Here is a 23,157-nt window from a genome sequence, read left to right as displayed (position 1 = left end):
TCTTTGTAGGCTGCAGTCATATTAGTCGTTCTTCACAGAGGAGAAAGAACATGTCTCTGAATATTGCTCTGTTATCGGTCTACATGTTTTATTTTTTTTTCCAACTGTCACTACACTCTGCAATTGTGGCCACAGACGGAGGGACGTACTGTATGACATTGCCTCAAATGATGATCACCATTTTGATTTGAGAACATAAATGTCTGCTACACCCCTCATTTCACTACATTTGCATCAACACAACAAAACTGGTTCAAAAATAGGAAGTGAGATGGACACAAATGCCCGTCAGAGGGTTCAATGTGCATTTTTGCGGAGTTCAATGACTGCCAAAAACAAGTTGAGCGTGAGGTTATTGTTACATTTTTTTATTACTGTTATTCATGTTAGACTCTTGAGTGTAAAAGGATGCCATTCAAAAGGAGCATTGAGAGTACAAACTCAGTTGGAGGGGTTAACACGGTCGGGTGGGAGGGCTTGAGGAGGATTCAATGAAATCTCCAACATACCGTCATATACACGCACACACAAAAAAAAAAAAACAATTGCAGAGACCCAATGCTGTGCTCTGCAGCGGATAGAAAAAGTCTCCACACCCCTGTTCAAACGGCAGGCTTTTGAGATCTAAAAAAAAAAATGAGTGCAAAATAAATCCATTTCGAAACTTTGACCACCATTGTGGCCAAAGCGAAATCTGATTGGGAGGGTAAGCAAAACCAAATGACATTATGTGGTTGCAAAAATGTGCACACCCTAATTCGGATATACAGTATATATATATACACATCTCTCTCTCTCTCTCTCTCTCTCTCTCTCTCTCTCTTTCTCTCTCTCTCTCGTTTACAGTAATTGTATGTGTTTGTTAGAGGTCACATTCAAAGTGGGACAACATTTTTGAAATGATTTATCTTGCCTCTTTTTTGTTTTACATGGCAAAAAGCTGGCATTTGAACAGGGATGTGTAGACTTTCTATATCCACTGTACATTAGTTTTATTGCTCTGTACCCGCTGTTGCTGCTGTTCTTTAAGGGTTCTCCGTTCAAAGAAGGGTCTCGTAGCCCTCAACCGTGGTGATTATTATTATTTTTTTTTTTTAAAGAGAAATGATTATTCTTCCGATATATAGACAGTGAGATATACTCAGTACCATTCAGGTAATACACAGAAAATACAGAATTACCACCTATAAAAAGTAATAATAAAAAATATATAGCAAGTAAGGGGGAACTGCATAACCATTGACAGAAAAAAAAATGTGCTTTGTTGCTACGTGCCAGTGCTTTTTCTACAACAGTTTCATATTTATATTTATATGTATATAAAACAACTTTCAAATAAATGGGTGATACATTGAAGAATATAAAAACTACATCATGTAGTCACGTCAATAACATTCTCCACGTGCCTCACCACTGTTCACAGCTTACACAGTTTGGACAAACAAGGGGAGGGTTTGGTTTCACATCCTACCGGCGTGCCCACAGTTATTTTTAGTCCTGCTCCATTTTTTTTTTTTTTAAATAAGTGCTTCTAATCATCAGAATTGTCGGAATAATACACTTCTGTGATAGCCTCCTTATACGCAACACTAAAGCCATCGTTTTGCTTCTTTAAAATTAGTTTCCGTTCCTTTTAAAGTGTCCATTCATATGAAAACTAAACATTTGTTTTCTTCTTCTATACATTTCCTAAGAAAAGAAAAATAGTTATCAACGTGAATACAGGTTCCTCGAATGGGCGGGGTTAGGGTGCGATTGACTTCCCCCGTAACCAGTCAGCATGCTGGGAGAGTACTGCGGAAAAAGAACACAGGTGTCATTCAAACACGCCAATGTCATCTGGAATCCATGAACACGCCACAACAGCTGACGGCCTTTTGCCAGAAAACGCAGGTTATTTCATGTCGTAAACAGCCCCCCCGCAGCACGCACACCAGTCTACTAATGTAGGGTTGGGGGACATACGACCCGTGAGCAACATCCCAAACTTTTTGTGAGTAAAGTAGGACCCATGGAAATTGCCTATTTGTATTTTCCCCTCAATACTTAAAAACAGGCTTCTTTCATTTGAAAAAAAAAACAAGGGAAACGGTCATGGGTGGTTGAATCCCGTTTTTTTGGGGTGGGAGGGTTAAAAACGTTTTGTTTTTTTCTCCCATTTTTAAAAAATCTCCGATGCCATCTGTTCGTTGAATTGGCTCTATTTTTTTTTGAGGTACTGATATTTTTACAATTAATATATCAAAATTGGAGCATAAAGAGAATACCAAAGTCATAATTTGGGAATTATTGGCACTTCAAATACTTCAAAACTACAACCAAATTGGAAGAAATATTTTCAGATTCAGCGACATCAAAATACCCTGAAACTTTCTTGGCACCAAAAATGTGTTGTACGTGGATTTTTGCTATTGTGACTATTTGCGGCATATTTGTGGTCTGACATTCACAAAGTCACATATTCATGTTGTTTTTTTTTTTTCCAAACCACCCTCTGGTATTTGCGTTTTTTTTGTGCTTTGCCATCATCTTGTGGTAGCTTGGTACCAAGAAACTACGTTGAAGTGAGCTGAGGATCTTTATTTAGCCCAACGTAGTGCTTTGCCCCACCACAGGGGACATCAAGTACTCGGGAATATTCGCGGCAGGCCTCAAACCCTGAATAGAGTTCAAGTTCATGCGCGGTTTGAGGGGGAACAAAAAAAAAAAAAAAAGTGACGTGAAATGAGCTCCGGTGGAACAAAATTTTCCCTAGTCCTGCACTAGTCGGCGACGAGCATGATGATAAAATGGCACACACAAGAACAGAGGAACTCACAGAGGGGGGTGGGGACTGCCTGTCAGTCAAGGGGAGGCTCTCATAGCCAGGGTTGCCATTGGAGGAAACGTTTGGAGTCCTGCGTAGAGAGAGTAGAAAGAGACAAAGGGGAGGAGGAGGAGGAGGGATGGAGAATGAAGAAGACACGTCGAGAGAGACGGGAGACGGTGGCACAGGAGTCGAGGGCAGGTAAAAAAGGGAAGAGGGAGAATCAGCGGTTAGAGATCAAGCGCACAAAGCACAGCTCCCGCTCTCTCCCTCTCGCTCGCTTTCAGTAGGCGTGCATCTCCGTTCCTGACTGGAGGTGCAAGCATTTCGGTTGCCGTGCTAGTGAATGCGTGATGGGGGAAGAGAGAAAGAGAGAGAGAGGGAAAAAAAAGTTTTGGGGAAAGCACTCCCACTGGTTACTGTTGCATGTTAGTGCCACTTAGGTCGACCTGCGCAGTCCAATCACATCCAATTCCATGTTAACTCTAACTTTGTTTTAAGAAAGCAAAGTAGACCTTCCTTGTTGCTTCCGCTCTCTCTGGTTTCCCATTTTCGCTTTTGATCTCGTTTGATGAAATGACATCGTTTAAAAGTTTGCAGTCACTTCGAATTGTCCTTCTTTTTGAAAGAAAAGCACTGTCTCTCTGAATGAAACAGAAATGCAGTCTGGAACAGTGATCCCCAGTCATCCGATTTCATTTCAGGTAATTGGTCCGATTTTTCAAATCGCCTGTCTTTGTTCATTTCGCTATACCAGCGACGTGTAGCGACAGACAGAAAATTAAAAACTCATCCTCCTGGATGTCCGAAAGGACGATTCAACTGCATATTTCACCAGACTGTACAATTGTAAAATGTGTTCATCTTCCTCAGCTCAGTAAATACAAATCTGACATTATTAATGTGCCGTGGAAAAAAAAAATTAAAGTGACCCCCAAACTTTTGAATTGATAGTAGTAGGGTGTATTTTTCAAATTCTCCTGATGCAAAACTGCCCCGTGTCACATTGAGAGATGTTTTGAATCTGACAGGACAATGCGAGACACTGTCACTGGATTGCACAGCTGTCCCTAATGTGGTGGCCTGCAGTGAGTCTATTACATGGAAAGCCATTGGAGCATTTGTTCCATATCCACACTGGGAAGGCAATTCAGTGCTGCAGCTTACTAGCTACACAGCAGTAAGACAAAGTCATTGTAGCAACGCCCTGAATTATCTTAGTGGTGAGGACAGTGTACTAGTACATGGAATCCAACGGCTTTCCGTCGTGGGACTGCGCTTAACAAAAGATGTTAGAGGTGTGAGGAGTCACGATGAGAAAAAAGGCCAGGAGAGATCACAGTGAAGAGACAAGTGATGACGAGTGATGCGGAGGGTAGAAAAGGTCGGTACCTACTCGGGTTTCCTTGCCAATTTACCCCCACTCCCTCCCCGAATCCCCATCAAAAAACACAGCAGTGGTCTTACTATGTGGAGATTGTGACGCCGGAATTTCGAGTCTGGGGTGAAGGGAAAAAAAATGGCGGGCCTGCGTGGTCTGTCCGGAAAACACTTGAGACAGACGGACGAATTGGACAGAAACACGGGCAGACAGACAGACAGACAGGCCTCTGCATTTGTGTCCGCTCCTCTGTCTACACTGGCGTCCGTGTTGACCTGTCTGTATATCTGTCTGTCTGCGGAGGAGCAACTAGGGCTGCGTGTGGAAAAGCGCATGGTAGTGTCGGAGAGTGCCAAGGCTCACTGACTGCCTCTTGTGTGTCCTGGTTACGGTCAAACTTGGATATGATGAAGGAGGGACGTGGAATTGAAATGCAGACCGAGTGGATGCAACATTAGATACACCTGCACAGTCCACTGAGATCCAATAAAAGAGCTGGATGGAAAAAAAATAAAAAGTGAATGCTGTAACGCTCAGCCGGAGAGCTTTGATTGCTGTTGTAGATTGCAGTGGTGGAATATGCCCTCACGGGGATGGTCGGATGGTTTTCTACTTCTTCTACCACCACTACGACTATGATTTCTACTTCGACTATCTACAATACGATTTCCACTTGGACAATTTCTAAGACTACTTTCTACCATCACTACGACGACTACTACTATTTTTACTTTAATACACCCTCCCCTACTGTTATATTGTATCTTTTCATCATCAGAAAAATAGCCATTATGTCAATATGGTTATCAACCATTACTCCTACAATTTTACCCATACCGGCACTACAACAGGTACTTCTACTACACTTTCTACTACTTCTGCCTCAACAACTTTTTCTCCTACTATACTATATACTATTTTTTTCTATTTTGAACACAACTACCACCTCTGCTACATCTACCACAACTCCTACTGCTTCTACCACCAATATTTTTGCCTCCAATGCTACCTGTCGACCACTTGGACTTCTACTACTAATTCTACTTCCAATACTATGTCTACTACTTCCACTACTGTTTCTGTGATGATATCTACTACATCTAAAACAGCTATAATTTGTACTATTTCTATTACAACTACTATCAATACTTGTACTACTACTACAACTACTAATAGCAAAATAGATTAATGGCTTACTAGCTAGCTAGCTAGCTAGGAGGTTGGCCAGCTAGGTACCTTGGTGGCTAGCTACACAGACAGACAGACAGACAGACAGAGACAGATAGAGAGAGAGAGAGAGAGAGAGAGAGAGAGAGAGAGAGAGAGAGACAGAGAGCTGTTTTACACCGATGCAAATTACAGCCAACCTTTTATAAACCTCTTCAATTGGATTTCATTAGATTGTGCAAGCGTATCTAATATTGTGGCTGGTAGGTATATAATATGCAAGTCTACATGTGATTTGTATGATGGACTCTCCTGCAACATCTGGAAGCTTCCGTCTGTCTGTCTGACTGTCTGTCTGTCTGTCTGCGTGTCCGTGTGTCTGGTGTTACTCACGGGAGGGGCGGTGCGCTAGAAAAGGGGGGTGTCCACCCGGCCCCCGGGTAATTATAGAAGGGGGCCATGGCCCCGCGCTGAGACCCCGAGGCCGTCTGTCTACGTGCCTGATGGGAAGTGAAGGGGTCCTCACTCTCGCTGTCCGAGTCCTCGTACTCTTCCGAATCACTGGCCAAACGGCGCCCATGGAAGAGAGAAAGATGGAGATGTGTGAGGATGGATGGCGAACATCGAGAAGGTGGATAAAGACGTAACATCAAGAGTCATTTTTAGTCTTGGCGTCTTTGGCTTTGCATTATTGACTGGTAACCAAACCTCCTCCACGGGGCGTGTGGAAAACATTTTCTCACAGGTATGTCCAAAATCTTTGATGGAGTCGTCGCAGTAAGTGAGCAAATTCTAACGGTTGGCCGGCTAGGAGCTAACAAGGTGCTCACCATTTCAGCGTTTCAACAGAAAAGTCAATTCACCAACCAGTCCCAGCCAGACCATGTGAATTAACTCTGTTGGAATTTCCACCACATCTATATTGGAATCAGCTTACCTGTTAAAATGTAAGTTACCGCATGGGTTTCATCTCCCCTGGAGACAATTTACCTCACCTAACGTCTTCCTCTTGACTGACACAGATTCAAACTGTGGCAGTTGGGAAGAAGGTTAAAAATCATGTGCAGTAGCAGCATCGAGAATAAACTTCTCACCCGGAGTAACAGTAGGTGGATGTTTTTTTGTTTTGGTTTTTTTTTTTTGGGGTCTTCCTCCCTCACCTTGGGAAACTCCTCCAGGCACCGGGCAGAGAGCAAAGAATGGCAGTGAAGGCCAGAGCCGAGAGGAACGAGTATAGGGAGAGGTATAGCAGCCCCTCCATCCCGTCATAGCACAGGCCTTTCAGTGAGTCGATGTAGTCCTGCGGGACGGACATGTTCGAATCAATGTTGACCCATCATGTACGTGGAACAGGTGCATGATGTGATCATGTGTTTTTGTGCCGTATTAATTGGTTTCTAGAATTGCAACGTTGCGATTGCGGTGGTACGAAGAGGTGGATTAAGTCACCACTGAGCGGCCAGATATCACAGCCCGCCGCTGCTTCGTACCTTGTTGAGGCCTCGGCAGTTGAGCAGCGCCACCAGCTGATGGAAGTTGCCCTCTGTGCTGTTGAGAATCTGTTGAACATCCCTGAGTGATTTCTGCAAGTAAAGTGTCCCGCGAGGGGAAATCAATACAGTGACATGAACGACGTTTTTTTTTTCTCCCCCAGGATGACTCAAACCCACCTCGGCTTTGGGGAACGGTGTGAGGGCGTTACGTTCCACGCTGGAAAGGTGTGTGTGGATGTTGGACAGCGCCCTCTGCGACTGGGTGAGGAGCTGAAGACAGAGCAGGGAGATTTATTGACGAGCATCGCACCCAAGCAGTATGCTATGACATTACACCCAAGTGACACAAACAGTAAGTACACTTGAATCTAATCAAGTAAGAGCCGTATTAAAAATTCGGCTTTTACAGCGATAACTCAAAATGCATGGCCATGTATTCCGATGGATTGTCCTTATCTTAACCCGATTTCGTGACATGATCCACACCAATTAATGATAACTATTTGTAAAGGCGGAATTCTGGATACATCTTATTGGCTCTGATTAGGTTGTGCAAGTGTAGCTCATGCATGTGTGTTCTATACGACGGAGGCAGAAGCCTTGGTACCTGCTGGAACGGACTGTTCATGCGTCGGCTGCAGGTCAGGTAATAATCCAGCACATCTGAGCGGCAAACAGAGCGAGAACACAAAGGAGGTCATGTGGGATTATCCAGCATCATCATACACCGTTCTGCTGATGTGGGCACAGTTGCATGGCGGCCGAGGGGGACGACGACAACAACCACCATTTTGTGTGTGTGTGTGTGTGTGGTGAGGGGGTTGGCAATGGGTACCTGAGCTGGTTCCCGTGTTGAAGTTTGTGGAGTTGAGCACAAACGTGTTTGGATCGGTGCAGAAGTCGCTGAGGGCCTGGCAAAGCAAGCGGGGTTAAAAAAAAAAAAAAAAAAAAAAAGAAGGTCAAACAAGGAAGCAGAGGAGGGAGCGTACAGTCAGAGAGACGATAGCAGGCACGCTGACCGAGTGACATACTTGCCTCTTGACATATGTGACAGGATGCAGATGGCACGCGGCCACAAATTGACGCAATGCTGCTGCTCTCAATAAACCTGCACCAGCATCTCATATCTTGCCATTCACATATGGCGTACACAGCAGAAGCAGCAGCACAATGTCCATATTTTGAAGCACAAAATATGACAAAAACAATTTCACTTTTCATTCATTTGACTTGTGACATGACTGATTTTTTTTTATTATACAGTGCTATTTTCCTTTTTTGATTTTCTTTGGGATTTGCGATTATTTCAACGAGGAAAGACGATTACGAGATTTGTCGCATTTTTGCTTGGTGACGTGCTGGAAGATGTTTTGAATGTACCCCAATCGGCTGGGCAAAGGCTGCTGTGGAGTATCGTGCCGCTCCCAGCTGGATGCACTCACCAGAAGAGGGAGCGATAGTCCCAGAGAGAAGCAAGCCCAACCTGGCGCGTCAAAGTGGCCACGGAGGACAGAATAAACTGGGCCGGGCCCACAGCGAACCCTTTGTTTCCTTCTCACGAGCCAGAGACAGAGCGTCTCTGTGTGGACAAAACAGGCTTTGGGACATCTCCCACCAGCTCCGAGTGACACAAAACAGGCAGCAGAGCAGAAAAACAGCCACTATTTGGCCTCTTGACACATTCTTTCAAGGGGAAAGCTGGAAAAGCTCCCTCTGCGCGCTGTTACCAACTCATGTCAAAAAAGGTTACGACTTCCTTCCTCCCGTTTGTGAGTTTCACTCTGACTGGATGGCGCTGATGCCACTTTTGTGTTTGATCCGAGCGAAATCCCCAAAGGGCACGAGAAGAGAGACAGGAAGCCGTCTTCCGCCACCTTTCCAACTCGTCCTCCCTCCGCCCGCGCTCCCGCTCGGAGCGCTTCCCTTCATCTTCCGTCGTTGCGTCTCCGAGCCAAACGCCCACGCATCCACCGGGGCACGCTTTGCTCGGAGACGCTGCTCGTGAACACGCGCATTGAATATTTAATTGCTGCTCCATTTTTTTCCCCTGTCTTTTTGGTGCTCCGCCATCGCTGCGGCGCTCCCTCCGAGGTTCTCGGTTCGACACAATGGGTGCAGATAGCTTACACGCTGGCTGCGCTTGGGCATGCCATCAGGGTTAAAAAAAAAAAAAAAAAAAACGAAATCATGAAATCATATTGAATCAAAATTTGACCGAACTAAACAAATCCATTTTATGCCAAAGGTTAAATACAAGTGATATGTACTTAACAAATATTTTGTACTGGATATTGTTCAAAAGATGTTCAATTACACTTTATTCTAGCACGGCAAAACAGACAAGCATAAGCAATGTTCCCCGGGGTCACATGCGCCCCTCCCCCCGTGCCGATCTGCGGGGCCAGTTGGTACCGGGCCGCACTGATAGATGAAAACAAAAGAAATGTTTTGTTTTTGTTTGTTTCTTTTGTACTGTACGTCCCAATCAGGAATGCATGTCACCGAGTATCTGTACTTCGACTTGTGCACCGCGTGAGTATTTTTGCCACCTCTGTCGGCATTACGTGCCCACCATCTCCTCGCTCAACTCGTGCACTACGGGGCCCACTCACCACCACGGTGGCCGTCTCCAAGCCCAGTGAGCCCCAGCTTAGGAAGAGAGCCAGCCACGCCAGCACCGTCATCCTGCAGGGAATAGCGTAAACGCCCGCGTCAGGAGGACACGCGCGTGGACGAAGACAGAAATGTGACGGCTTACGCACAAAATAAGCAGCCATCGTGCTTGCTTGGCCAATCCGAGCAGGATGAACAGACACACAATGAGGTCCAGCAGTAGCAGCATGACGTATGACAACCACCTAAAAAAAACAAAGCAAAACAGATTTTCCATTTTAGGGTTAGCGAAGACAGCCAAACACAGCGCTTCCGTTCCTGATGAGAGGAATGTGTGGTGAGGATGTTGTGGGGAAGGGCTGCACCATTTCTCCTCTGTGTGTATGCGCGTGTGTGGTTTGTTTATGTGAAGACACACTCGTGAGATGGATAAATGATTTGTTCAATGATTCCGAAGCATTCATGTGCGGTTAAACGCGGAAGCAAAGTTTTTAATGGACTTCCACAAAACCAAATGAAGAAACAACACATTTGTGTGGTTTGTTTGGATTCTTAAAAAGAATTTAGTATGACTTTTAAAAAGGAATAAAATGAGGCTTCAAATTCAAGCCATTATCTCCGCTCTCAACCCCCCCCCCTCCCCCAAAAAAAATCTTTGAATTTGCAAATGAAGGATCTGGACTATGCAATGTTTTGCTGTAATGCCACAATATGGCGGCAAAGCACGACATGAAGCTCTTCGACTCACTTCAACATGTTGGTAGATATCAAGATGGCGCCAAAGCAAAATTTTTACTGAAAAATAATGAAGGCTATGCCTTCCTGTGTGGAGTTTGCATGTTCTCCCCGTGCCTGCGTGCGTTTTCTGCGGGTACTCCGCTTTCCTCTCACATTTGAAAAACATGCGTGGCAGGTTGATGGAACACTCCAAATTATCCCGAGGTGTGAGTGTGTGTGCGGCTGGTTGTTCGTCTCTGTGTGCCCTATGATGGGCTGGCAACCGGTTCAGGGTGTCCCCCGCCTACTGCCCGAAGATGGCTGAGATAGGCCCCAGCACGCCCCGCGGCCCTTGTGAGGATAAGCGGGTCAGGAAATGGATGGATGGATAGATACTCCGAAATATCTACACTAATGGCAAATCCCACACGATTATACCCTTGCTCGTGTTCCCCTCACCTGTAGTCCTCATTCATCATTAAGGTGTTGGCCGCCCAGCCAGGTGAAAAGGGGCCGGGCATCAGGCCGCCCGACGGCGCCACCGTGGGGGCCACCGAGGGCGGCACCGGGGTCAGAGGGATGATGGAGGCACCGCTGACGCCGCTGTCGTTCCCCGGCCCCACGTCCAAGCCGGAACGAGCCGCAGAGATGGAGGAGAGGAGGTTGATGACGTTTTCGGATAACCGCCGGCAGTTCCGCGTGGAAACCAGGAAGGGTTTGCTGCCCGTAAACATCTCCTCCATTGTGGTCAGCGGGCCCGAGACGGACAGCTGCAGACCATTGATTGTGTCCGAAATCTGGAAAGGGAGGAGGAGGATGTGAGTAAACCGTAAATTTGGGATGCACTTAAGTTGTGGTCGGATCTGGGACAGACAAGTGAAGGTCCTCCTCTGTCTGAACCGCAAGTATGCCTGAAGTGCTTCACTCAGTTGCCTAACACATTCGCAACACAAACAAAAGTCTCGAGACACAAGGTTAGTGTTTCCTGATGACCTGAGGGACTATTGTATGCTTCCAACATTATGAAAACAGTTTGGGTATTGGTAATCCGTTCCAAGTGCAGAAAACAAGCTCTATAAAGGTCCACTTGGATGACTTTTGTTATGGAAGGACCTAGTACGACAACTGCGAGGACACCCCTGGTTTTAAGTGTCCGGTGAATGGACAATATCCTACCGGATCATCAAGGAGGCTTTCCCACGCCACAATAACGAGGCACTCGAAAGAAGCCATACCAGCTTGAAGCACTGGTCTACTCTCTGACTATCAAATTGGACTTTTAAAATGAATCCATCCATCCATTTTCTAATACGCTTATCCTCACGAGGGTCGAGGCCGTGCCGCAGCCTATCCCAGCCGTCTTCTGGCAGTAGACGGGGGACACCCTGAACCGGTTGCCAGCCAATCGCAGGTCTCACACACACTGTAGACAAAAAAAAAACATTCGCGCTCACAGTCACACCTAGGGACAATTTAGAGTAAACAATTAAGCTACCGTGCATGTTTTTTGGAATGTGGGAGGAGACCGCAGAACTCTGAGAAGACCCACGCAGGCACGGGGAAAACATGCAAACTCCACACAGGAGGGCCAGAGCCGGAATCGAACCTTGCACCTCTGCACTGTGAGGCCGACGTGCGAACCAGTCGATCACTGTGCCACCTTTTATTAATAATAAATGAAAAAGGTTCTCCCTCATCACTACTCTGCCTTTCTCTGTGTGACCAGCATGCACTCAGGGCCAACAACGAGGTGCTCTAAACCTGCCACACACCAGTGGACTATTTGGAGGGCAGATGTATTTTACGGGGTATCGGCATAGCTAGCTATCGCTATCCAACTACATGTCACAATTGAGCTGGACAACTGCTGATGTGAGTCAAGGCACTCAAGTTCCAGTTTGTTTTTCTTTTCCTTTTATCTGAAAGCTCTTTTTATGTGTGGGTGTATTAAGGCATTTATATACTGTGAGAGAGTTAATGAAGAAGTCAACTTTTTACCTCAGTGAGTGCGTGTGTTTTTAAGTGGAGCAGAGCATCCCCCTAACAGTGCTTATCAGATCGGATCAGCAGTACCTGCACCCGGTGTTCCTGAAGGTCATAAAACATTCAGCGCAGTTCCATTTCTTTTCTTGCCGTGCAACTGCTTTTAAAAGTGGCTCCTTCTTGACACAATATTTTGACAACTGTTTTTGTGGCAATCAATGTTCTAAATGTTGATTCACTGCAGCTGTACTGCTGAGAGTATATGTGGATGTTCGATGATTTTGTCAAATCAGACTGCAGCCTCGATGTGTTGCCATTTCAATCTAATCCGTCCAGAGTCTTCACAATCAGTAGTCCCGGCCCATCTAAGGTTGGGGGGGTTTCAATCAAATTGGCGCTATTTGCATCCCCGAGGAAGAAAATGTATGAACGTGACATAAGATTCATGCTAAGACATGTTTATTTTAAATCAAATGAGATGTCCCTCACGTCGATCTGAGTGCATTGTTTTAACACACAGTTTCAAAGATGAACTGAAACTACATTGAACACTGAAAAAATAGCATTTGTTGCTTGTCCCCAGTTACTCAAATTAGACTTGGCTGTGAGGTATATATTTGAAATCCTTACATATCTGTCTCACTTCTTATCCCGACTATACCTTAGGTTAAATTTTCCTTAAAAGAAACAAAACAACCCCCCCACCCCCACACACACACACACACAAATTCACACTTGAGTCATGTCCCTGGATCACAGTTTAACTGCAACATGATAATGGTGGTAATGAGATTTGGGTGAAGTTGGGTAAGTCCCCACTGAAAGACCAGGTACCAAATTCATCATCCACCATCGGATTTGACTGACCTGCAAAATTCACAGACTGCTCCGGAAGGAGGACAATTAGCAAAGTGACACACTAACCGCTGTTTGACCAGGAGGGGAAAATCAATCAGAGCGACATTTGTATGCCATTTTCACTCTCTCTCTCTCACACACACACACACACACACACACACACACACACACACACACAACTGCAAGCAGCGCGAAGCCGCGTAGGGATTCTGCATGACATTTTACTTGCAGAGAGCACCACTCACCAGCAAATCGATGGAAGCTAGCGTGTAATTGGCTGTGAGAAGAGACGAGGTCAACTGATACATCCCATCATTAGCCTCGCTGTTGCCATAGAAACCGATGCCTATGGCAACACTGCAAAAGAGGGAGGCAGAGGAGAAGGAAGGGGGGAGAGGAAACGTGAAAAGACTGTGGGATGCGTGCGAGCAGATAGCAGAGGCGTGGAGAGCAATGCGTGACTGTACATTTGAAACGAATGAGATGGCAAGGATGCGATATGTCTTGGTGAACGCGCAAACGACAACGCCGAGAATTAAAAAGCCCATTTGAAGGACAGCAATGGAAATTTTAACCGCAGCGTGTTTACACACCATTCTCTTATTCAAATATTCAGATTAAGACTCGGGCCAGCTGTTCATCAAATCCCCTCCGACCACAGACGAATGGTATGACCCAATCTCCCATAGAATGTGACCCAGATTACAAAACGGGCGGGCGAGGGGGGGATCTGAAGGGAGAAACGTCTGCCTGTGTGTTTTGTGCATTGCGAGCCGCCCAATGCAAACGTTACTTGAAATCACTGAGACTGTTTTTTTTTCTTAGCAGAGACGAAAAAGCCACCATCTGTATAGGGGAGCCAGCCTCAATTAAAACTCCATGAGGGGGAGACCGCATGTGAAGTTTGCATCTGATGACATCACTAGGATGTACATCAATAGATAGATCTAAAAGATAGATATAAATGGTGGTCATAGAGCTCAGAGGATTAACACAATGTATTATTGTTACAGAATTCTGCCCATGCCTTTTCACTGATGTGACTTTTGCTTCCTTCTGAAACAGAAGTGTTGTTAAGCAAATTAATATATCGTATGTGTGTCATCATGTCACGGGTCGAGGTTGGCAAAGAGCAGCACAACATGAGAGTCAGATGTCAAGTAGGCCTTCCTCTTGTTTCTGGTGACATTGGTGAGAAACAAAAAAGCACATGATTACGATTATGGCGCTGCTGCTGTTGCTGATGATGATGAAGGCGATGACAGCATGTGATTCACGGCTTTGCTGCTGCCGCTCAACCTGAAGTAAATGCCTTGCGGCTGTGTCGTCGTCGTGGTTGGTGACGTCAACGTGCCACTCTATCATACTGATGTCACTTCCTGCTTTGGATACTTTTTATAGGGCAAATATTGTACGGACTGCACTTAGTCGCCAATTATCGTTCACTGTTTCCACCCCCCCCAGTGTGTAGACTTTTTCTAGCCACTGTATGAAAATAGCTGGAGTGTGAATATGTCAATGCAGTCCTGTACACAGAGTACAGGACTGCATTGTGCATGTGGCAAACTACTCTCTCTGATTTTATATTCAGTTAAACAAATCCCAGCATGACGCGGTTCGATTATTTCATGAAATTCTTCTGATTGTGCACTCATGTATTTTTTCTCCGGTCACGTGATTTCTACCGTTCTTTCTTTCTTCAGAATTCCTCCATCTCCATGAATGCGTATCACAAGGATTCCTCCGAATCAAAACTTTGAAATGTCTTCAACCTGCCAACCCCCCCCCCCCCCATTGATCAGAGCCCAATTCCACGATATTCAAATTTCCTCCCCATCTAACGGGTCAAGGCAGCGCATCGCCACGGTAACAGCATTTTAAAAATGACACATGCATCCATCCGCCTCCTCACCAGCACAGCGTGACCGACGCCACGGCCACCCACGTGACGCAGCAGATCCCTCGGCCCTTCTTGCCGCTGTAGCCGTGACCCGTGCTGCCATCTTCGTCCTCCTCCTCTTCCTCGGATCCCTCGCCGCGGTCGCCACGGTGACAGCAGCAGTAGTGTATGAGGAAGGACAGAACCACCAAGAGGGAGATAACGAGGGCGATGGCCGATAAACTGGACAAAACCAGCAGGGTCTGAGGGAGAGGGACAGAATCAAAGACGTGAGCGGGGTGGCTGTGAAAAATGTCCCTTTGATTGTTTTGTTAATTTTTTTTTTTAAGATATGAAAGTATGAAGTCATCTTGCTTATCCTACAATATAATGTATGGCCCTCATTAGCAGCAGGCACAAGAGATTTAAGGGAATATAATGTCCTACAATTTAACACACTCAATAATTCCACTCATATTAATGAACTAGCTCGTGAATCCCTTCATCATCATCATCATTTATTTTCTCCCTCTAATAGTCCACGCCCTCTCCCCACTCCCCTCAAAAAAAGATTTGTAATCTAGTAATATTTATGAATGAAGGGTTAGGTTCAGCCACAGGTGGAATTTTCTTCATGAAATGTCACAGCTATACATTACAAATTAATTTTCTCTTTTTAAAGTCAAAACATGAAAATATCTCAGATGCACTTGAAAAAAAAAAAAGGAAAGACAATGTTTTAAGTCAGCATCAAAAATACATTTCGGGACACATAAAGTCATTTCTGATTAAAATTTGAAGTTGAGCCATGTAATTGGAGTCATTGGTGGGGCTGCAGGCTGATCGGTATCGAAACGTAATTCAAATCGCATCGGACGTTAAGAGAGAGGCGTGCGGTTTTGCTAGCAGGCAGCCCGCCAAAGTGGTTGGTGCCCCGCCACCAAGTGCAAAAGCAAGTTGAGTCCTTGCTCGTGACCAGCGGCTCGCTCCGCAGCCGTCGGCTATCACACGGAGACGGATGATGTCACCGAGCCATATCAGGCATCTGATCGGGCCTTGTGTCATCGAGTCAACATTACTGAAATACATTTTTCAGTGCCCATCTCCCCGTATTATCCTCTCATCCATCTGGCCGTCTGTCACTCCGACCCATTCCTCCGCATCCGCTGCCTCATCCTCCTCCTCTTCCCACCCTCCCGCTTTCCCCACACTCCGGCCGCCTTTCTCTCTCCCCCACTCTCCCCTCTTGTTTCTTTCTATCTATCCACAGCGCCTGAATCTCTATTAATAATCTGTGACCTACTTAAACACATTCAGTGCGACTCTCTCACTGCTGCCGCTGGCTGACTCCCTGTGAGCCTCCCCCAGCCCCGGACTTCTCCTCAGCAACCTCCTTGCATTAGTCATTCCCTCTCTCTTTGCCTTCTCAGAGCACTTTAAGTTGCTTTTGTCTTTGTGTTCTGCAGGATCATTTGCTCTCTCTCTCTCTCTCCCCCCCCTCGTTTTTTTTTTTTTTTTTTTTTTTTTTACACCCCCACTCACCACAGCCACGCACATCCTCCCGTTTGTGCCACAGAAAAGTCACAAGCACGCAATGTGAGACAGTTTGTTTAAGACGGGCGAGACCTCATATTATGCACGGCAAAGTGCATAAATTCCGAGCCGTGCAGCCAGCGGCAATTGGGATTTTCACGCGCAAGTTGATAGCAGGCTGCGCGCATGCACAGGAGCAGGTGCAGCTAAGTGACCTCGTAGAGAAGCATAAAAAAAAAAATAATAATAATAATAATAATAATAATCCTATGCGAGCTGGAGGATGAGGGAAGGCAGCCCTCAGAAGGATAATGATGGTGTAAGTCAGAGTTTGAAAAAAAAAATAGCACTCTTCAGAATTGTACTTTTATAAACATAAACAACACACTTAAATAGAGTGTGAATAATTAAACAGTTGGTGCATCATGATTAATTCAATGTGCAGCTCTTTCTGGTGTGCACTCATTGGCCATCAGGGGCAAGTATAAGACATACGGATATAAAATGAACTCCTCAGTAGGCCGGAGTAAGAGTATTCTTTTATTAATATATGCCTGTGAGTATTGCTCTTTTGTCTGTTGACGTGTTGCTACACCATTTGTGTTCAAACATCTGTTGCTAAGAGTACGACGCAACATGGACGCTAGTTTCATTAGCCCATCTATGGCGTTTTGCATTCCGTGCCAGCATTAAGCTAGCGGACTTTCGTATAAGGCAAATCTAAATGGTTGTTTTAAATACAAGACCTCTTTGTGTTGTGTTTCCACTGCAGTTTGACATCAACATTCAACTGGGAGTAATGGCAATAAAGCTCGTTTTGAAGAATTGCTCACGAGAAGCCGAGCCGCTGTTCCGACATGAAAAGGCATACGGATCCAGCATTCTGCATGACTGAGCAGCCAAACGGGACAGGTTGGGGGGAGGGGGAGAGGGGGGATATCACAGTGTACCTTACATTTTTATGCCTACAGGCGGCAACGGCTTTAGGTTCATTTTATAATGTTCTGTCCATCTTTAAGCATGACTATTGATGTACAGTATATTGTGAGAGGATACCTTTGTTATTGGAAAAAAAAGGATTGAGTGATCTGTACATTGTTAGCACTGCTTGTACAAAATGGTTGTAATTCGCTGTTCTGAATTTATTACACACATCACGCAAACCCGTTCGACACCTATGACAGTCAATTTGCAAAATTTGAAAGCTAGACTTGCATTCAAGGACTTCTTGCGTGATACAACACCGATTGCATGACATCACAAAAACCGCAGTGTGTGTGCAAACTTGATGATTTCAGTGCACCAAAGAGTATGTGACTTAGGAGCAAAGTGTGTGTGTGTGTGTGTGTGTGTGTGTGTGTGTGTGTGTGTGTGTGTGTCCACGCGCGCGCATGCACTACCTGCTGGTACTCCCAGCTGTCAGGGGCAAAGAGGTTGTCCCTCATCTGCATGGTGAGGTCCAGCCGAGGGAGAGCGTGACACATACGCACCCACAGCGAAGGGGTATAGCTGGGTACCGTCGTCATGGCAGCCATTGTCCAACGTCACTGGATGCCCTCGTCCACCCTGTACAAGGGAGAGAGAAGTGTCAGGGTCGTTAGGACGTGAAGTGCGAGTGGTGCGCGGGGGGAGCCGAAGGCCCCGCTGAGGGCGCCGCCGAGCCCAGAGGACGACGAGGTCGGCGGCGAGCCTTCACGGCAGCCGCCGACCTGCGGCGCGCAGTGCGGATGATTTAAGAGCCACATCACCTGAGAGATGCCAGGGTCAACATGTCGGCAGCAGTCACACAGGAGTCATACATGGTAAAAAAAAAAAAAATTATGTGCTAAAGTGTCTTGAACTGTACATACAGTGGATATAAAAAAAAGTCTACCTGGCCCTCTGCAAATGCTGGGCTTTTATGAAACAAAAAGCAGCCCACGTTAGATCATTTTAAAACGTTTTACAGAATAAATGTGGCCTTCAACATTTTTTTTTAAGAGGGGAAGTCAAACGAAATGCACAGGTGCCTTTAATTATCCCCAAAATAAAGTTCCGCTGTTCGAGCAGGCTTTCCCTGACATAGAACTAAACCTGACCTCATGTCCAGTGAAGACAGTGGAAGAGCAAATAAGGTTTGTTTTTTTCTGGTTTGTGAAACATCATCAACTCATACAAGATGAGTAGACTAATGATAAGCTGCGGAGTGGTATTACTTTGTACAAAGCGTGACGGCTTTTGTTTTTGTTTTGCACAGACTGTATGCCATGTGGACTAGCATGGTTTATATAGGGGCTATACGGGGTCTTTGAAGGGGGCCACGGCAAATGTATGAACATGAGGAGGAACACTATTTAATGCAATCGGAGCACGATGCCAGAAGGCAGCGTTTGGACTCTCTTCTTGACTACTGCTCGGCGCTTGGTGTCTTTTAAAGCCGCCCAAGTGGGCTAGAAAGTAGGGTAAATACAAAAGGCAAATCCGGTTAGCCAAAACACACACTGGGATCCGATGAGGGGAAGAGACGGGGGACAGTTGCTGAGACACAGCCTGGTTGGCGTCTGATACGAGCGTCACCGCGTATGAAAAGGCACATTTTCGGACAGCACAAAGCGCACGCGGCGCTTTACGTACAAAGCGTGCACGCAACCCTCAATTTGAGACTGTTACTTCAAGCTAAATGTTCGATTGAACCATTCAAGGCGGCCATTATGCATTGGGCACAACAGTCAATATTCAACACAGAATGCTTTTTACCCTCCCCGCTGATCCACACAGCACGTCTTTGTGTTAAATACCGTCCAAGATAAAAGTTTGGATTCAGCCAAATGGCGAGGCGACGTGACAATTGCCTTATTCAAATTCGATGAGAAGTTTAAAAGCTCGCTCAGAGGCCGGATGGGGCCGGCGCTAAGCACATCTCAATAAGCCTGTTGGGCCTAATGGTTCCGGCAGCCCAACTGTTACAAATCAAATTGTTGCCAACGCCCCATTTCACTTATTAAAATGGAAGCTGAAAATTCTTTTATCTGGGCGGCCGAGCGCTTCAAGCTGCTCGGAAACACGCCGAGGCCCGCCAAGGCTGTGAGGTAGCAAACTTTGGTTTACGTTTGCGCCGTTCATTAGGCCCGTTTTAAAACCACCATCATAGAAAGTCACACTTTGATCCCTTCACAGGCATCTGGTTTCACAAAGCATTTCAGAACTTTTTGTTTTTTTACATGTAGAGTGGATATGAAAAGTTTACACACCTCTGTTCAAATGCTAGGTTTTGTTGATCATTAAAAAAAAAAAAAAAAATGAGATGAAGATTAATTCCAAAACTTTCTCCACCATTTATGTGAACTAAGCCTCAACAAAATTAAGTCTTTGAGAGGGGAAGTAAAATAAAACAACTGAGATGATGGGCTTGCACAAGTATGCACACCCTCATAAGTGGGATGTGGTTGTGTTCAGAATTAACCAATTAAACTCATGTTAGCACCACCTGGCACCCTTTGAAGTGCAGCTGATTTACCGCAAATAAAGCTCAGGTGTTCCAGTAGGCTTTTCCTGACATTTTCTTGGCTTTCTATAGTAGAAGCTTGCAGGTTTTGTGCAAATACCGACTGCTATTTCCAACTGGTCATCATTGCTTCTGCCTTGACTACAGGTCCCCAGCTGCACCCGAACCTTTGGGTCACTCTCGACTGGTGTCCAGCCAATCACAGGCCCTGCTATTTCAGTGTACGCTTCTCATTGTTTAAAGTGCTTATTGTTGATGTGCTCTGCAATATAATTGTATCCAACTAGAGAAATGTGGAAATTATTATGGCTTTCCATCCAACGCCCACCACAAAGAGTGATGAGTGTGCAAAGCACAGGCCACGGTTTTATTTGAATCATGTGAGTGTACCTTTCTTCGATTTTGATTTAGTCGTGACCTTTTCTTCTCCTGGGTCACTGATGGTGTAACGGGGCTCACTCAGCGTGGGTTGAGTTCCCACTCACAAATGACGGTGTGAACATGAATGGTTGTCCCTCTCTGTGCCGTTGGATTGACTGGCAACCATTCCAGAGGGTTGATTGGCTCCATCTTATCTGGGTAAGTGCTATAAAAAATGGATGGATGGAGTTTCAACTCTTCCAGAAGATTGGCGGTTTTATTTGAGCTTATACCTGATTGTGTTGGGCAACGTTTATGGTCCAAGCAATTGGACAAATGCCGAGCGTGAGATGAGAAGTCCTTGGTGAACCTATTCGGCTCACGGCGCCATTTGAAAAGTTCTGAGGGAACCTTCACCCGGTCCTTTTATTGTCGACTTTAGACCTTGTACCAGAAGACTTTAAACTCTCCGATGAACTATTTCACGGATGCCAGAAAGATGGGAGAAGCCTTTCTGTGTCAGAGGTGGAAAGAAGGTCTAATCTGTTCAAAATGGTTCTTGTCTTCTGTTCAGATTGTGAACTAAAGGAATGAGTCACTAACCAAGGCAGAGGTTGTCCGTCTACATGACTGCCAAGCGAAATGCGCTAATAAGCATTTCCGATGATGGACGACAACACTTATCACGCAGTGGACGCCTATCAGGGAGCTGAAAAAAAGTATCAAAAGAAATCAAAAGTGGTGGGTACGAATGACCTGTTTGCTGCATTTCAGAAAGTTATTGGGCCAACCTAATAAGGTGATGATGGTCGTGAGGTGTGAAAGTGGGCGGTGGGTAACAGCAGTTACTCAATGCTTGCCACACACCAATAGCCTCACGTTAAAGCGATGCCATCTCGTTAACTTGCCTCTTGCATGAGTGAAGACGAATAAATGTGATTTGGAGCCCGCTCGCTGACCGATGGCTGCGGCCTGAGGAAATGCGCGCACGCAAAATCTCCGGCTGGAGACTCCGAAACACCGTGATGTCTCAATGTGCAGATGGAAAGGAGAAAAGGGCCATTTTGTGAGGACACGCAACCTGGGAAACGGCCTGGAACAAATTCATCGCATTGGCTATTTGTAGCTATGGCGGAATGCGTATTATGTTTGAATAGATTTCCAGCTGATGTGAATGATGTGCATACAACCGACATCGCATTAGTCAACGCTGAGAAAAACGAACCAGCACTTAACGACAACCTTTCACGACCGGAATTTACAGGAGGGCATGAAAGGCTTACGACACACTCCCATCAGCTGGGGAAAATTAATGAACATCTCGTGTGTTTACATGCTTCGACTAGTAGGCAAAGCTTCCCTGGCATCCGCATCGCTCCACGTCCATTTTCATCTGCGTGCTTAACGTCCACTCCTGACAGCGCGCGCTCTGCTCTCAAAGTGAGTGCAGCTGACCGAAGGTAAGTGAGCGCAGTCAGTAAGTCGGTGCAAATCAGTGCACAAGAGTACGACACGGCAAGTCGACAGACACAAAATAGTCGCCACCTCCACACCAATGTTAAAAAAAAACGAGTGGATGCAATGAACGCATCGGCATCAATGCAGCATTTGCTGCATCCCGTTCCAGTGATATAAGGAGCCGTGTATTCGATGTGACGGCTGCAAAATAGGCATGACGGCATGAGATCTTAACTGATTTTATATTTAGTGCATCCACGTCAGACATAAAAAGCCATTAAAAAAAAAAAAAAAAAAAAAGGCGACGGCAAGATTGATCCATTTCTTACCTCTGACAGTCGCGTTGGAAGGCTTCACTTTTTGTGTTCTGCCGCTTCTCGCTGCCACTCATGAAATATTTACCCACTCAAAGAAATATACTGCCAGCAATCAACGCCTGATGCTCTTGCAAAAACATCCTGCTGAGATTCAAAAAAAAAAAGAAAAGAAAAAGGAGACAAAAAAGCTCGAGGACATGCCAAAGAATTTGTAAAAAAATGTGGCAGAAGGGGTGGGAGCGCAACGGTGAGGAGAGAACGAGCGAGTAATTCTTGGGCAGCTGTTGAAATATTAAATAGCCAATAATTGTATGCTTGTCGGCTGACAGTGGAGAGCCGCTCGTGTTGATGGATGGGAGAGGAGCTCTCAGTGAGGGCGAGTGAGGAAGAGAGGAAGAGAGAGAGAGAGCGAGAGAGCGAGAGAGCGAGAGAGCGAGAGAGCGAGAGAGAGAGAGAGAGAGAGAGAGACAGAGACAGAGAGAGAGTGGGGGGTGATTAAGATTGAGGAGACACCCCTGGGGGACTCTCTATCATTTCACTGCTGCCCTCTGTATCTTAACGCCCAACACGATGTCGCCCAAAGATAATGAATCTGTTAACGGGGATTTAACGGGAGTTGGGTCAGGGTTGGTGCACCGCTTCTCATTCCGACCCCCCACTCCACATCAACTTGACCAATCTCCATCCGGAGCGGCGGAATGAAGCTTGGCCAGATTACAGCGGGAACAGCGCAGGACAATTTTAGCAATCCGCTCACATGTGAGATGCAAAACAGTGCGCTCCTGGCCAAGGAGGAGAGCAATGTACTCGAGAGATGCACATTAAATGAGTGTAAGTGGCGGCTAAACACTCTGGTGAATGCAGGGGAGGGGTGGGATGTTGGAAAAGGCAGTGAAGAAGGCGGGGGGGGAGGGGGGGGGATTCCCAGGGAGTGATGCTGAGAGGCGACGGAGTGAACAATGAAAGCGGTTTGGCATGGAGGCTGCACAAGAGTGACAAGGAGGAGAACATGTGACCACGTGGGGGGAAGTGATGATTTGGGAAGAATTGAGGAGGGGCATTGAAAAGGTGGGAAGAAGCAAACTAGAAAAAAAAAAAAGAAAAAAAT

At 45.9% G+C, this 23,157-nt stretch overlaps 1 protein-coding gene across 6 annotated transcripts; it reads right to left on the bottom strand.

The window, feature by feature from the left end:
- Window positions 1-916: 916 nt before the first annotated feature.
- On the bottom strand, window positions 917-23,149 carry ttyh1 (tweety family member 1). 6 transcript variants are annotated; one of them, XM_019869060.1, is made up of 15 exons: window positions 22,062-23,147; window positions 17,831-17,996; window positions 14,931-15,160; window positions 13,264-13,375; window positions 10,637-10,974; window positions 9,610-9,705; window positions 9,460-9,532; window positions 7,683-7,758; window positions 7,455-7,510; window positions 7,025-7,117; window positions 6,845-6,937; window positions 6,515-6,654; window positions 5,748-5,915; window positions 2,819-2,897; window positions 917-1,794 (listed from the first exon to the last, which is right to left on the bottom strand). In XM_019869060.1, the coding sequence occupies exons 2-15, from the start codon at window positions 17,963-17,965 to the stop codon at window positions 1,711-1,713; spliced, it is 1,773 nt and encodes a 590-aa protein (XP_019724619.1). In that variant the 5' UTR covers window positions 17,966-17,996; window positions 22,062-23,147; the 3' UTR covers window positions 917-1,710. The 6 variants fall into 6 exon arrangements, with proteins under 6 accessions (XP_019724619.1, XP_019724622.1, XP_019724621.1 ...); XM_019869064.1 differs by having other exon boundaries at window positions 1,687-1,794; window positions 5,855-5,915; window positions 22,062-23,146; XM_019869063.1 differs by lacking the exon at window positions 2,819-2,897 and having other exon boundaries at window positions 5,855-5,915; window positions 22,062-23,148.
- Window positions 23,150-23,157: the final 8 nt, after the last annotated feature.

The sequence above is a fragment of the Hippocampus comes genome, unplaced genomic scaffold (assembly GCF_001891065.2).
Source record: "Hippocampus comes isolate QL1 unplaced genomic scaffold, H_comes_QL1_v1.1 scaffold67, whole genome shotgun sequence".
Taxonomy (NCBI): Eukaryota; Metazoa; Chordata; class Actinopteri; order Syngnathiformes; family Syngnathidae; genus Hippocampus; species Hippocampus comes.
Note: the sequence above shows the minus strand (reverse complement) of the source record. Positions and strands in the feature narration are given on the sequence as shown.